At 43.6% G+C, this 16,022-nt stretch overlaps 1 protein-coding gene across 4 annotated transcripts in view; it reads right to left on the bottom strand.

Annotated features, from left to right (window-relative positions):
• SETBP1 (SET binding protein 1) overlaps positions 1-16,022 on the bottom strand; it is a 387,029-nt gene that overhangs the window by 109,802 nt on the left and 261,205 nt on the right. For all 4 annotated transcript variants that reach the window (XM_034943599.3, XM_034943602.3, XM_034943600.2 and 1 more), the window contains exon 4: positions 4,722-8,181. In XM_034943599.3, coding sequence (XP_034799490.1) covers positions 4,722-8,181 — 3,460 coding nt within the window. The remainder of the gene's footprint in view (positions 1-4,721; positions 8,182-16,022) is intronic.

Below are 16,022 nucleotides of genomic sequence, written 5' to 3'. Positions count from 1 at the left end.
TTTATGGTCATAGTCCCATTTTGGAAAACTGAAAGTCAAAAAACAGAAGAGGTCTTTCAGCTGGTTAGTGTGAGAGATAAGATTTGGACAGGTCTTCCTAACCCTACTTGAACTCCACAACAGCCATTAGCTAATTAATCTTTCATTTCCCCCCACAAGAGGACTCAGAATTGGACTTGGAATAAGGTTAAAAAGATTTATTTTGTCAGCTTCCCAGGTTTTACTCTCTTTATTCCTGGTCTTAATTTTCTCCTCCCATTAGTCCTCTTCTTCCTTTTATTCCATTTTAAGGAAATGATCCTGAAACATTTCCTTTGTATAGTTTTCATGACATTTCATCCACGTGGCTAATTCCCTCATCTGGGTGACTGCTTGGAGGAGGTTTTTGTATTATTTTTGGCTTGGGCATTCATATCCTGCCAGTGAGTGACAGCAGAGACTGCCTCCTCAAATTTCCACAGTGCTGATAAGAGGAGTTGGCAAAGGGCAAGAAAGAAGCTACAAGGAGAGGTGGAGGGGGCCAGGTGCCAGGGAATCCAGCTACCTACATGGCAGAATTTGGATATCTGAAATGTGCTCTCAGAATCAGTTCTCAGAATCCACTCATCATGAGGACAGTACTCAACATTCGGGGACTTGGGATGGCTACCTTCTTAACAATGGCACTAAACTAAGAGGTAACACATGTAGATTCACTCTTCTCATTTTTTTTTTTAAATTATCTGATAGGAGCTTGAACAGCAGTTGTCATGAGGTCTCAGTATCTGGCATAAGTTTAGGTCAAAGTATGCAAAGATTGTTTCCAAGTGGTCTGAATAGAAAATGTCACTCATCACTCTTCCACCACCTTGTGAAAACTTGGCTTTGAGGGCACATGGCATCATTCTGACTATGCATTGTCACCCCTGGAGTATGCATTTGCTCTTCTGGCCCTCTGCTAAATGTTAGTGTGCAAGAGAAGGCAATGCCTGCCGACAGGCCCAAATAGGAGCTGATAAGGCTTATACCAATTCTGAGATTGCACCTTCTCACTATTTATCCATTTTCTGGTCCCAGGCAAGCATTTTTATAAACGGACATTTAGCAGATGGTATGCATTTAGAAAACAGGCCAAAAGAGCTACTGCATTCTGAAACCAAAAAAAGGAGGCGTAAAATACAGAAAAATGGTCAGAAGTCTGTACTGCATCCTAGCCCTAGGTATGTTAGAAGTGGGCTAACAAGACAATGCAACCATCTGCTGGGCAGGGAGAGAAAGAATGAAAGATTTTCCAAGCAAGAAAAAGGAAATGGAGTGTGCAACTGCTGCTATTGCTAAATAGGGTCTCTAATTCCTCTCTCCATAATGGTAATGACTTACGTTTAGATGGTATCTTTCATCAGCTCTGATCTCAGGGAGCACTCAAAGCCTTCTCTTGACTCTGCTTCTAAATCTCATCCTCAACAGGCTAAAGGATGACATCTATATTTATACTGTATCTATTTTAGAGAAGAATAGCTCATGTGAAATAGGACATTTGGATGCTAAGGAAATGAATCAAGTGTGATGAAGGAAAAGGTGGAGGGAGAGAAGTTGTAGAAAGTGCAGATGCTTATTTCCAATCATGACCCTCAGAACCATCCAGCTGAATAGACACCTCCACTCAGATAAAGTCACTGAAAGCTCTTAATGCATCTAGTAAGCTCAGCTTCATCTCATCTGCCTCCTGTCTTTTCATGGAACTTGGCACTCTTCAGAGTCTATCACATTAAGGTGAATGCTCTTCAGGGAGTCTTGACAAACTATGACACTGGATTCTATGTTATGCTAAAGATATTTTTCTCTCATGCTTTGGGGGCACAGCCATGAAGGAGACATTCGAGATATAAGCAATGAGAGGCTAAGGCTTGGAAGGGAGGGGAATAAGGGGGAATCTGGTCTGTCTTAGTAAGAAACTTAACAAGATATGCAGGAACATCAGGCATAGCTCATATAGATGTAGCAGCCACCAACAATTATGATTCATTAAAGTTCTGGGAAAAAATAACCTCATAGAGGACAGAGATAGAAACAAAGCAGTGGCAAAAATAACTCAGAGTGCTGGATTTCAGTAAGGACAGAGGTGGAAGCTCTGTCCATGGTGTCTCCAGGCTGATATTCAGAAAAGGTAAGGCCACAAGGATTCCTTCTACATTGGTCAGGAATTGAATAAATGAGTGTCTTCTTTCCTTAACTATTCTCCTTTGTAATCATCACATAATCACTGTGCAGATGCCTTAGGGAAGGGCATGTGATCTGAGGATGAATGGGATTCTGAAAGAAAGGGCAGAGGTGACATAGAGGAGCACTGGACTGGGCACCAAGAGCTGTGTTCTAAACACAGCTTTCACTAGCTCGGTGGCAGGGAGGCAGTCAAGGTTCAGTGCAGCAGGCAAAGTTCTGGGCTTAGAATCAAAACCAATGGTTTTTTGAACCTGGACAGTTCTCTTGATCTCTTTGAGCCTCAGTATCCTGATCTGTAATATAGGAATAAAAGTACCTGTCTAATAACATTGCACAAAGGGTGTTACACAAAAATTTATGTGAAATGGCTTTAAGAATGGAAGCACACTATACACAAGAGGTCTGGCCCAACCCCGTGAGTTACAGATGGGCAGACAGTACCCCAAAGAAGTGGAATCCCATGCCTAAGGGCACACGGAGAATTAGTAACAGAGTTGGGCCTTGTATCCAGTTCTTCGGGTTGAATCCAGCTTTCTTTCATGACATTGTCATGACACCTATTTCTTCCCATCTCAAGTGGCTGGCTGAAGATGAGATGAGATGGGACAGGGATGAGGAGGAGTTTTAATAAAGTGATGAATGTGATATAAATGCAAGCACATGAAAAGCAATATAACTAGAGTGGGGGCACACAGTGACTGGACGTGAACCCCAGCTGGGAAATTTTATGAAGTCAACCAGCACTCAGCAACACAGCCTGGCCACAGACAAATCCTCGTAAAATCGTTGAGAAACCTAACATGCCACAACGTCTGGTTTTAGCTTCTTGAGGTCTTGCTCCTTGGGTCTGTTAAGTTAGGATTTTTGCGTGTAGGTTCTTAACAATTACCCCTCACCATTATTTTCTAGCTAAATAAGGCTCATAAAATTACAAAAATAAGAACATCTTCTGTCCACAGCTAGTGTAAGTCCCATGAATCAGTTTCATCATGCTGAAAGAGATCAGTTTCTCACATGTCATGCAAGGTCAAGGTAGTACCTCCTGCCCAGGTGGGCTTAGCCTGCACTCTGCATAAAACCAAGCACCTTCAACAAAGTCTGATGATGAGAAATGATGAAGCCCAGATGAGCACATCCACTTTGGGCAGACACAAAGTGTAGGTCATTTATTACCTTTAGTGAATGCAGGAGATGTGACTGCTAATCGGTCTCTTCATTAACCAAGGAGAACATCTACCACTACAACTCACAGGCTAGTGGCAATCTGGGGCGATCTTTAAGTGGTTTCTACCTCATAATCATATTTCTTCCTGAAATCTGCTGGCCTAGAAAATGTCTCTAATTATTCATGAATAGACTATTCTTGCCTTCAGGAAATATGGGCTCCCTGGGAAGGGAGAGGACAAGTGAGTGGTACACATCATAAACAGAAGTGAAACGCTACACCAAACCTTAAACATGGATGATTGGTTTTTAAAGCCAGGCTTTGGCTGGAGGGTTTTATACTATTTGGGAACAGGGGGAACATTTAGCTTCTGCAACTCCTAGGTAAGAAGTTTCTACTATTTTCCTAATAACTAACTGCTCTGGTCTTTATAGGGGTCTTATCATATATGATGTAAGGCCAGGGTCAAAGGGATACTTTTGCAGAAATGTGAGGCCCTAACAGCAGGGAAGGATTTTGTGTGGTTGGGGAGGTTGGCAAGGGAATTCTGCCAGCAACCGACAAGGAATAGGATCCTTCTAGTAGCAACCAGCATTTCAGTTTAAATTAGTGAGCAAAATCCCTTTCTAGTGGGCATGCAAAGAGACACAGTTATAAGGTCTGCTGGAAGCAGGAGGCACATATCACCTTCCAGCCTGCCTCCTTCCACTTAGTGCACGAAAATGACAAGTATCTGAATGTAGTCAAGTTTTCATTTAAGGGACCTGCCCAGGACAGCTTATCAAATGCCCATGGAAAAAAAACGGAAACAATATGGCCCAAGGCTGTGGCTACCTGATCAGTTAGACTTCAGGATTCACTGGTCATCAGCTTCTAATGGCTCTGCAGTAGACTTCTCACATTAGATGTGTGACTTGTGGAGCTGGCATGCCAGATAAATTAGCTAGTCATTTCCTCCCAGCCTTGGCATTCTTGGATCTTATTAGTATTCCTAATGAGTTTTAGAGGCTGTATCCAAACAGCAAACTGTACCATTAGATCAGATGAGGACCTAAGAACAGCATCTTTAATAAAAAGCATAACCATAGTGGGCATGACTGCAGCCTAGGCAGCTATTAGGGTTATGGCTTCACAGTTTCTCAAACAATGGCTCCAGGAGAGAAGGAAGATAGTAAATACCAAGTAAACAATGTACAAAATGTGCAGCAAACTCAAATGTGCAAGGAGACCCATTTTAATTTGATTCCCACCTCTTTGCAAACTAGTGAACACAATGTGCCACAGATGTGTCTGAGGTGCAAAGCCCAGCAATGAAATAACTTGATAATCCAAGTCTGAAGAAAAACAGCCTTACCTGGAGACATGGAGGAGTCATAAGAACTTCTCTCCTTGCGGTTCATCTTGAAGGCTTGGATGTCCTTTTCCCTGTACGTTCCAAAGCCTTCATAGCTCCTCCTTTTACTCCCACTCACGTCACTGTCCCACTTGTCATTCGAAGGGTTCATTTCACTGAACACGTCCAGGTTCTCCGATCTCGTGCTGCCACCATCCCCGCCACTGCCAGAGTATCTTTTCGTGCATGAGTCCACAGGCTCACTGCTCAAGTCTCCTTTTTCCTTGGCCTGTGTCCAATGCTGGGCGTCGGAAAGTGACAGTGTAGACAGGGTGTCCACCTCAAAGTTGTTCTTAGAAGCTTTGTGGCCGGCTTCGCTGTGCTGGTGCTTCTGTTTCTCCTTATGCTTGTTCTTCTCACTCACCAGCGGGAGCTCTTTGTCTGCGCTACTCAGCCGCTCGCTCAGGATGTGGCTGGAGAAGCCTGTGGCTTTGCCTGCAAAGAGACCACTCAGGTTGTCATGGGTCCCTAGGATCCGGTCTTCCTTGTGCTTATGCTTGTGTTTGTGTTTCCTCTTATGGAGCCGACCACTGGACAGACTGGCACTGCCTACCTTGGGAGGGTTCAGAGAAGGCTGCATGTCACCAAGGCCCATGCTAACAGGTCCCTGCAGGTGTACTCCATGCTTGGCTTTATGCTTAGCTGCACCGGACATCTTTACGTGGGAGTTTGTGTGGAACTGAGGTGGTGGCACTGTTGGCCTCATGAATGGGGAAGCTGCTCCAAGCGTGTGCGATAGGTACAAAGGAGCTGGGTACTGACCGTAATAACCAAGGTTCATCATAGGCATTGATGTGTAAGGCATTCCATAGGGTGCATAGTAACTTCCACTGGGAATAGGGTAGCTGAACCCTTGTAAAAAAGGCACCTTTGTCATGGTGTCATTGGTTTTTGCAGGCCTACCACGCTTCTTCTTTGACTTCAAGTCTGAAGTCCTACGAAGATAGAGCAACGGGTCATACTGGATATATGGCACCGGGTAATAGTGATCAAAATTAATCCGAAAAATGCTGGGATATGGATTCTCGTGGTAGAAGGTGTAACTCCGGTGGGAGATTCTGAACACTTGGAACTTGGTGATTAGCTCCTCCAGGTCTGCCAGAAACTGGAGGTCATCGCGGTTTTGCAGGCTTTTCCGTTTCCTCTTGTGCTTTGGCTTCTTGAGGCTTTCGTGGGCCAGAAAGTTGTCCACAATGAGATGCTTTTGCCGGTGGCCATGCCGGTTCTTTGTGCTGGTGTCGGACGGAATGGCCTCCGGGTTGTCCAGGGAGCAGAAATCAAAAGAGTACCTCCTTCGGGATTCTGAGCTCTTCTCCGCTTGGTCAGAAGTGCTGTTGTTGTCTGTCCCAATGCCGCTGTCGCTGGGGATCGTCTCCTCACTGTGGGACTCGCTCACAGGGGACAGCGTGATTTCCTTTAGGGAGCCAATCTCGCACAGGTGTGAAGGGGAGTTGGCCATCAGTCTGGGTGGAGACAGCTTCCAGGTTCCACTGTGTATTCCCTTTTGGGTTTTGGTTGGAAGAGCACTGATGGGCTGGAGATTTGGCATAGTTTTCAACTCTGAAAAATTGGTTTCAGTGCTGGCAGGGCTCAGGTTGCCATTGGACCCACCTAACTGTGTTGAAAGTGGGTGCATAGCTGCTGGTGAAGACGCCACAAGTGACTGAAAGTTGGAAGGCACGGCTGGAACATCCGGCTGGCTAGAAACAGGCCTGGGGTGCTTGATGGCTGTTTTGGGTTCTTCGGATGGGGGTGGCAGCTCTGCTCTTGGCTTCCTGCCCCGCTTCTTGCCAATGTAGATGGTTCCCCTCTTGCTGACATTAATCTGCTTGCCCAGTTTGCTTTCAATGGCTGCTGCCCCAGGGCTGGTCTCTGGGGGAGCTTTTGCCTTCAGAGCAACGCTGCTGGAACAGGACAAGATCTGATTCAAGATGTTTTTCCTCTTGAGTGTCTTCATCTTATTGATAGTTTTGATGGTCTTCTTATCCAACACGCCGAGCTTTCCAACTTTCTTGTGAAATTTCATCTCGCTCATGGGTTTGTCCTCTCCCGGCACTAGCTGGGCCAACTTCGCTAAATTGCGTCGTCGCTTTCTTTTCTTAGTGCCAGGAAACTCTCGGCTGATGGGACTGACGGGGCTGGTGGAAGTTCCCTCATGAATCGTCTCGACTGTGAGCAAAGGCTGCTTCTTTGGTCGTCCCCGCTTCTTTTTGACTGGAGTGATCACAGTAAGACTGTCTGTGTTGGTGTAGAGAGGGCTGGATGGGGTGATGGGATATGCAGACGGGGGCTCCAGCATCAGTTTATCAGAGGTGGCCATAACTGCCTCCCGAAGCATGGTGCTAGGTTTTGGTTTGCTGCAAGTCCACCTTCGTTTTGCAGCAAATTTTGGATGCTGGATTTCTGGCAGCTTTCTGGATGGAGAGTGATCTGTGCATGTTGGAGGTGTCATGACCATGGGTGGCTTCCGCGGCTTAGACACACCTCCTGGGATAACTTTCTCAGCATTTCCACCAGTTTCAAGGCCAACTGAGGGGGACTCATTCTCTATCATTTTACTCAACTTAGGGACACGGGGATCCTTCTTATTCCCCTCAGAGTTGGAAAGTATCCTGTTAACTACTTCACTGCTCATGGTGATTCCAGAAGCCAGGGCTTTCTCTGGCATGATCTTTTCCACCACCGCTTTAATGGACTGTCTCTTTTTCCTCTTATGGTTGGTTGGATCCAGAGAGGGTGCCTTGATGGGGATAGTAATCCGGACATGACTTGAGTCATTTTCAGGATTACTGGCAGAACTCACGTTCTGCCTGGCTGGTGATGCCTCTTGGGCACTATCTGCGGAATAACCTTCCCTTTTCCCTTCTGTATTGTCAAATGCTTTCTGGGCATTCTTGACCCAATCCAGGTCTGGGTTTGGTATGGTCTGACTTATCACATCTTTTTTACTGGACTTTTTCTTGCTGCCCACAGTAGGTGGTTCTGGGGGCTCCTTTGTACCTCCTCCATCTTGATCCACCAAGGGCTGAAGCCCGTTGCACTCAGCAGAGCTGCTGGGTGCGGCTGGTGAGCTGTGGCTGCTTGGGGATGGAGCCACACCTCCCAAGAGCAGATCTTTGTTATTGTTAGACAACTGACTCCACGTGTTCCCTGCACTGCCTTTCTTACCCTGGGCCTTTGCAAAGGAAGCCACGGGCTCAAGAGCTGGGATCTTGCTGGTGCTTGCAGTTTCTCTGCCAGACTCTGGACTGATGAAGCAATTCTGAGTGACGGGTCCGCTGTCAGAGTTGGTGGACCAGTCCATGTGGTTCTGGCTGCTGCTTTTTTGCTGGTGCTTTGGTTTTAAGGTGTCACCGGTGAAGTCCTGTGGGAGGCCCGTGTCATAATGGAGAGTTGAATGTTTCTGGGGCCTCTCGTAAGCCTAAGGGTGGGTGGAGTGGAGAGGGAGAGAGACAGAGAGAGAGAAACAAAGATGAGCATGTTGAAGCTACTTAATATTTGACATCAAAAGTCTCAATGATCTGAAAGTTGGAAATGAATACCGAAATGAACAGCCACCTTTAATTTTAGAATGTCTTACAGAGGTTTTCTCAATTGCAGTAGTAAAGATGTATTGCACTGGTTTTGAACATCAGTAAGCACACTTTAATTGTTGTCTTTTATCCCTAAATAACAGGAATCTTGACCTACCTTGATTTAATGCAATCTTTAGAGACAGGAGGGAGGGGACATAAAGGTCACTTAGCCCAGTGCCTTTTTACATTTTTACATGCTATTTTACAAGTGAAGAAGCTGAGACCTGAACAATGGAGAGTCCTGCCAAAGATGGCAAATCCCAGGAGAGAATCTGAAATTCCCGACTCCCAGTGTTCTTTCACCTAACTGGAACAGTCTGTTATTTCTGTCCCTGCTTCTCTTCGAATGTATGTCTTTCCTCGCTTCCTCCTGTTCCAGTTCATTTCAGCTTGTACTTTGTCTTAGAGCTCAACATCTCTGTACAAGTAGCTCATCAGGAACCACTGTAACCAGTAAAAACAGCCCAGGTTGAGGAATTAAGGAGAGAAGTATGAAGCCTGCATGGGAAAAAGTGGGCCAATCAAGGGCATGGAGAAGAAATGGAAGAAAAGAAACACACAAGAATTGTCCTAAGCCTTCAAATCCTTGTGGACTCTAGGAATGTTGCTCTGTTTGGGGGTTAGCATGCAAAGAAATCCTTAAACTTCGTATTACGCACTTATTGCTTTCTTGAGGAAACTCTTGGATAGTCTCAAAAGCAACCTTGAGTCTACTAGACAAATGTGTCAGGAAAAAAAAATAGTTGTCATTCAAGATCACTCCTCCAAACTTTGTCAACTGTGTTTCCCCTACATTGATTCTAAAGGAATGTCTCCAGAATCTTTCTCAGGACTGACTCTCTCCAGCTAAAATAAAAAGCCGAACATGTTGCTGGAGGCACAACATAATCAGTGTCTACAAAACCACAATGAGAATGGATAGTGAACACATCGTTTGGAGATATTAAAGCTATTTTTAATAAAAATATGCTTTCACTGTTCCAGATGAATTTTAAGCCATGATACTAGTTCAAAGTAGTATTCCTTAAGGTTTATTATAAGCCCAATTTATACATAAAGTAGTAAACTTACAGGATGCATTAGCCTAAGAACTGTTAAACAGAGAAAATATTAGTAAATTAAAGAACCACTCCAGGAAGTATATGATGACTGGCTTCATGAATTTAGAAAATTTTAGCTGGTAATATCTATCTATCGTCTATCTATCTATCTATCTATCTATCTATCTATCTATCTATCATCTATCTTTGTATATCTCATTTTATCTCTATTTTTCATTGAAGCTATAGAACTTACGCTTTATAGGAAAACATGTCTTACAGCCCCTGTTAAGAGTCAAAACACAGATGGCATAAAGCATTACAGGGACAATTCAATGCAGTCATGAAACCAGGATTTCCTTCACACTAGTTTCTGGAATCCCTAGGGTTATTTCCTGCCTCTCTGATTTTGTGAAATCCTGTTTATACTTACAATATTTTGTAAGCATCATGAGATAGTTTCCTCAAGTGAAGCCTGCAAATACCCAGGAGAAAATTAAGAAAACAATTTAATTTTTTAATTCATCTTGCAACTTATAGTAGAAACACCACCATCATCAACATATAGAGAATTAATCCGACCACTTGAGGGTGTTTACTGGCATTACTGCTATGGACATAGGCTGCTATTCCATTTTAAGCAAAAACATAGAAATCTTATTCGTGGCATAAAATATTAAGTGCCACTTACTTATCTTTTATGAATCAGGGCATTGCTAGTTTCTATTTATGCTTTGGAAATTAGCTGGCACTCTGTGTTTACTAGCAGGATCACAGGTCTAGAGGAGCTCTTGGAGGCTAAGGTCTCTGCTCCTTAGGGTATCAGCGTATGATTACTCATACTGGGGCACCTTGAAGGTTAGTGGGGGTGATTATTAAAAATAACAGTGGGACGGCTGGGTGTAGTGGCTCACGCCTGTAGTTCCAGTACTTGGGAGGCCGAGGCGGGCAGATCACCTGAGGTCGGGCGTTCGAGACCAGCCTGACCAACATGGAGAAACCTCATTCCTACTAAAAATACAAAATTAGCCAGGCTTGGTGGCGCATGCCTGTAATCCCAGCTACTTGGGAGGCTGAGGCAGGAGAATCACTTGAACCCGGGAAGTAGAGGTTGTGGTGAGCCGAGATCGTGCCCTTGCACTCAAGCCTGGGCACCTGGGCAATAAGAGGGAAACTCCGTCTCAAAAAAAAAAAAAAAAAAAAAAGTGGGACAAACGGTGTGATTCTTTTGGACCTGAGTAAAACAGGACTTGCAGTGGCCTTCTTTTTTTCCCACCTCTACCACCATCACTTTTCTAGTTCTGGGCACCAAAGTCCACAGAGAGGCTCCATGGTGACGCTAGGCCAGGATGTTGGGCCCTAACTCCTACCGTTTTTTTCTCTGCTGTTCCATTATCTTACTCTTGGTACCTAACAGAGTCCCTAATTAATGTTTTTTTCATGTTCTGGCTTCAGCTCAATCCCAGGGAGACACCCCTACCTTATAGAAATACCCCCATTATAAGTTTTCATGAAACCATGTAACTTATCTTTGTTGCACATACCATAGTTTTAGTTTTACATTTGATTTGTGTGCTAACTGAATTAAATGCCTGTCTCCCCTTCTTGCTTGTATACACCATCACAGAAGTACTAGGCAGAGCACCTGGCACACAGTAGGCACTCAATAAACATCCACTGAATGAACGAAGAAGCATACATTTTATGACAGGTATTTCATTTTGTCAATAGTGAGATCAATGATCTATGTATTGCAACACGTCTGCAAACACAGTCACTGCCTTCAGCCTAATTTATTATTCTCTGTATACCTCCTGTATTTGCCACTGCCTCCCATAAAGACATCTATCACAGTCTTTATACTGCTAGGTGGCATTTACTTGTGTACTTTTCTGTCTCCTTTTCCTAGACTATAAGTCCTTTGAGGTCAGAGACTTATCATCTTATCCCTAAGGCCTACTACAAAGCCAAGCACCCAGAAAGCTCTCGATAAGTGCTTGTTAAATAAATAAATGGATGAGGTGCCTATTACCATGGCAAAATATACAGCTGCACACAAAAGACAATACACTACTAATCTGTCATTTGATGATGGCTCCTAATGAAACTGGAACACTGAAATGCCTTACGTGCTAAACAAGAAATCCTTCCCAAATACTTAGAGATGAAAGGAGCTTATAAGGTAACTCCCCTTCAATGCAATTTTTACTGTTAGTTCTCCCCATCTCCTAATTGTTTCACTTTTCAATTAACTCTGCCTTTGGAGAAGGCCATGAGACTGTCAGAAGGGTGGATTTCACCCTAGCAGTTGAAAGGTGGGGCCTGCTCACTTACACCCAGGGCAGACCAGCTGAGAGTAATACAGTTAAGCATCCCCGGTCCCTAGTGCTTCTCTGGACCACTGCCTGATCCCATTGTTCCTACCATTTCAGCTGCAGTCTGCCCTGCTGGGAGTGCTCAGCAATCAAAGTGCAGGGTGGACAAAAGGGAAGCACAACAAAGGATCAGGAGTAATGGGGGGAATGGTGCTTTAAGATCTTCACTCAGCTGGGCTGCAGAGAAGGGGCAGGGAGGACCCAGAAGGATTGCTTTCTAAGAGGTCCAGAGAACAAGGCCTCCTCCAGCCTTGGCTGATAGCTATATCCCATTGCAATGCGCTTCATCTGTCAGCCATGACATATTATATTCACGATAGTGAGGCTGTCATTTCCAATATGTCCTTTGCTGAGAACTGAGCACTTACTCCATCCAGACAGAGATGGATAAGGCAAGCCGTAAGACAGGGGAAGCACACATCACAGCCTCTGCCTTCCATCCTAGTGGTCTGGGGAGATGATATCTTATCGGGCTCTCTGACTCAGGTCTTTATTAACCTACGCACCACATCTCCTTTTTCTCTCTAGATTGAGAGTTTTGGGGTTTGTTTTTGTCCTTTTGATAAGGTATGAGTCTTTTTAAGCCTTTATACCACCCTCAGCCCTCAGCAGAACTATCTCCTAAAACAGCTAACATGTGAGGGAACAGTCAATGACATTCCATATTGGGCACACAATTCTGGTGGAAAACTTTCGATACCAAACTTAGCTTAGCACGCTTCATGGCTGCCTGGCTGCCTCCCACCTCTCTCCCCATTCCCAAGAGTTGATTGTTTGTGAAATTCATGGCAGTTTCAAAGGTGTGGCTCACTTTTATAAGAAAAATGTTTTCCATGCACATTGAGCCTAGGTCGAATGCTTCAGTGAAACTCTGAAAACACTAGGCAGATTTGTGCTTACAGTATTTCTTCATGGAAGCAAGTTCTTCTGTAATGTAAAGAATTCTTTTGTAAAGTAGATAGCTATTCTCTCCCCTATAAGTTAACTAAATAATATACATTTAAAGTGTGTGCCCACTTTTTGATGGGGTTGTTTTTTTCTTGTAAATTTGTTTGAGTTCTTTGTAGATTCTGGATATTAGCCCTTTGTCAGTTGAGTAAATTGCAAAAATTTTCTCCCATTCTGTAGGTTGCCTGTTCACTCTGATGGTAGTTTCTTTTGGTGGTGGCGGGGGAGCAGAGGGATAGCATTAGGAGATATACCTAATGTAAATGACGAGTTAATGGGTGCAGCACACCAACATGGCACATGTATACATATGTAACAAACCTGCATGTTGTGCACCTGTACCCTAGAACTTAAAGTATAAAAAAAATAAAAAAATAAAGTGTGTGTAAGTCAGGTTTCTTTTTAAAAAGCACTTTTTAGTTTATTTTTCAAAACAAAATTAGATCACTGAGTAAAATCTTAAAAATCCAAAAAATGGGAAGCAAATGAGTGACCTAGCCTTATCTCAGGCTTACCTAAAGCAAAGTTTATTGCAAGGATATGAGAAGATGGTGATTTGAATCTAAGAAAAATCACATAACTCATTAAAAAAAAAGAAGCCTGACTTTGTGGAAGATAAACTACTCTTTTGGGTTAGCTATGTCTGTGCTACTTTCTGCTGACACCAATAATTTAAATTTACTGTTTGTAAGATATTTGGGGTTACATGAGCAAGAAAATATGCCTGGGTATGGAGCAATGAGGGAGGCCTCATCTCTTAATTTGGAACTTAGCACTTCTCAAGATGTGGTCCTAGATTACCGTATCAGAATCGCTGAAGGTGCTAGTTATAAATACAGATACCGGGGCCCACTGTAGACCTACAAACTCACAATCTCTCAGGGAGAGAATGAGGCATATGCATTTTAACATGCTCCTCAGGAGAACTCTGATGGACAACCAAGTTTTAAAACCACTAATCTAATGTTTTAACACCACATTTCTTCTCTGGAGTAGGGCCCTTCTGTGGTTGCTATAACATTCACAGCAATTTTTGGTGATAAACATGCAGAACCAACCACCATAGGCCTGTTAGGATATGCAAGTTAGCAACACCGAGCATTCCTGTTTTGCTCTCTGAACTCTCCGTAATTTACATAGTATGAAACTCTAACATAATTCCCTGTGTAGGTATTCCAAGTGAAGGTGAGGTGGACTGAAGAATCAATGATTTGAGTGGATAAGAAAGGACCAGACAGGCCAGGCGCGGTGGCCCACGCGTGTAATCCCAGCACTTTGGGAGGCTGAGACGAGTGGATCACTTGAGGTCAGAAATTCAAGACCAGCCCAGACAACAAGACAAAATCCTGTCTCTACTAAAAATACAAAAATTAGATGGGTATCATGGCGTGCACCTGTAATCCCAGCTACTTGGGAGGCTGAGGCAGGAGAATCACTTGAACCCAGGAAGTGGAGGTTGCCATGAGCTGAGATCGTACCACTGTACTGCAGCCTGGGCAACAGAGAGAGACTCTGTCTCAAAAAAAAAGAAAAAAAAAGAAAAAAGAAAGGACCAGGAATGCTGGTGTTCATGACCTCCCACTGTGGGATTCCAAACCCCTGGGGAATCCTGGCAGGCCATCACTGAAGCTAGAAGCAAGTGCTCAGACCTCAGCAGGAGCTGAGTGTGGGAGACAAAGAATGCAACCACAAGCTGTGTGACTAGATTAAAGGTTCCCAACTCTGGCTGTATGTTAGCATCAGCTAGGAAGTTTTGTAAAGATCAACATACCTGAGATCTGACCCAGTGTGATTAAATCAACATTCTGGACGTGGAACCTGAACAGTAGTACTTTTTCAAAGCTCTCAGGTGATCCCAATGAGCAGACAGAGTTGAGAACCACTGGATTATATCAAAGACAGGGTCTGGGTTAAGGACTAGAGAGGCTCTGATATTATCAAGAGATGTTCCAGCTCAGTGGCTTTCAAATGTGTTTCACAAAGTCCTAGGATTTTGCAAAGACATTTCTGAACTGTAGCCAGTGAATGGGGCAAGAAAAATGTTTCAGACCTTCCTTTTAACCCCTAAACCCCCAACGGAACAGACCAGCCTAACAAGGGATTTCATTTGAGAGACAGAGATAGAGAGAGTGAAACGGTTCTGTCATTTAATTTAAAACAAAACTGAAAAATTACCATTTATGCTCATGAACAGGAGGAATGCACATTCCAACTTTCACTGAAATTGTCCCAAAGCTTATCTCTCCTCAGCCCAGTTCATTCCTGCATTTGCTACTGGTAGTTGTGAGAAGAATGTCACTACATATCTTTTTAGTACCATGATCTTATGATTCTTTGATTCCAATGGACACAGAGAAGCTATCCAGCCTCTACATGAATATGAAGTTTCCAATTCAATATGTAAACTGAACCCATCCTCATATCCTGTCACCCTGGGAATTCACCTGGATGTTATTCCCATAAAATTCATTCTTATTTGCTATTTAGGGGCTGTGGATGATACTAGAGCACTTCTTTTACTGAAGGTGGTAACAGCTTATACACATCAGAGGGCCCTACCATATACCTCTTTGAGTAGTAAATAATTCTGCATAACTCAAAATAATCACTGACTTGATTTCAGCCATGATAGAGTAATAGGTAGTAGACGTAACCTTTCCATGGAGATAAATATGAAACTAACTAAACAAAATATATGAAATAATTGTTTTCAGGCACTAGACAATAGACAACACAGGCTGAGATTCTAGAGAAGGGAAACTCATGAGGTTCCAGAGTAGCCCTAGTTTTCTGCCTGGGAGTACTTTCTAAATCTGGGCATAGGGAAGAAAAGCCCAGATAGCTGTGACTTCACTGGGAAGACAAAACCAAGATCAGAGTTTGGGGCTCCTGAGGGAAATGGAATTTGCAGGTTAGGATACCTGAGAAAGGGGAGCTATGTAGAAAGGAACTCTAGAAACCTTCATAGGGATTATCTTAAGTATCTGGAAAAATTTTAGTCTTCACTTGAAGGTAAGATTTCACAAAGCCTAGCAGAGATTAGCTACTGGGGGCTATCAGCTAAATATAGAGTCCTTAGGTCATATAGTATTGGGCAAGGTTTGATTTCTCACCAGACAGAGTGGGGAGGCTTCAATGAATATCCCAGGCATTCAGCTGAGATCTCAGAAATGGTACTCCTTAAGAACAGAATTATTCCAGCTCTAGAATAAAAGCTACTCGAGTCCCTCACTAACAAATTCTGAAAAGAACTCTCGATAGCATAAAGCTGATCTGCCAATAAATTAACTGCTTATCAGAACAAAAGTCAAAACTCTTTAAAGA

This window comes from Pan paniscus, chromosome 17 (assembly GCF_029289425.2).
Source record: "Pan paniscus chromosome 17, NHGRI_mPanPan1-v2.0_pri, whole genome shotgun sequence".
Lineage (NCBI taxonomy): Eukaryota > Metazoa > Chordata > Mammalia > Primates > Hominidae > Pan > Pan paniscus.
The sequence above is the reverse complement of the archived record's forward strand: the minus strand, read 5'-3'. Positions and strand labels throughout refer to the sequence as shown.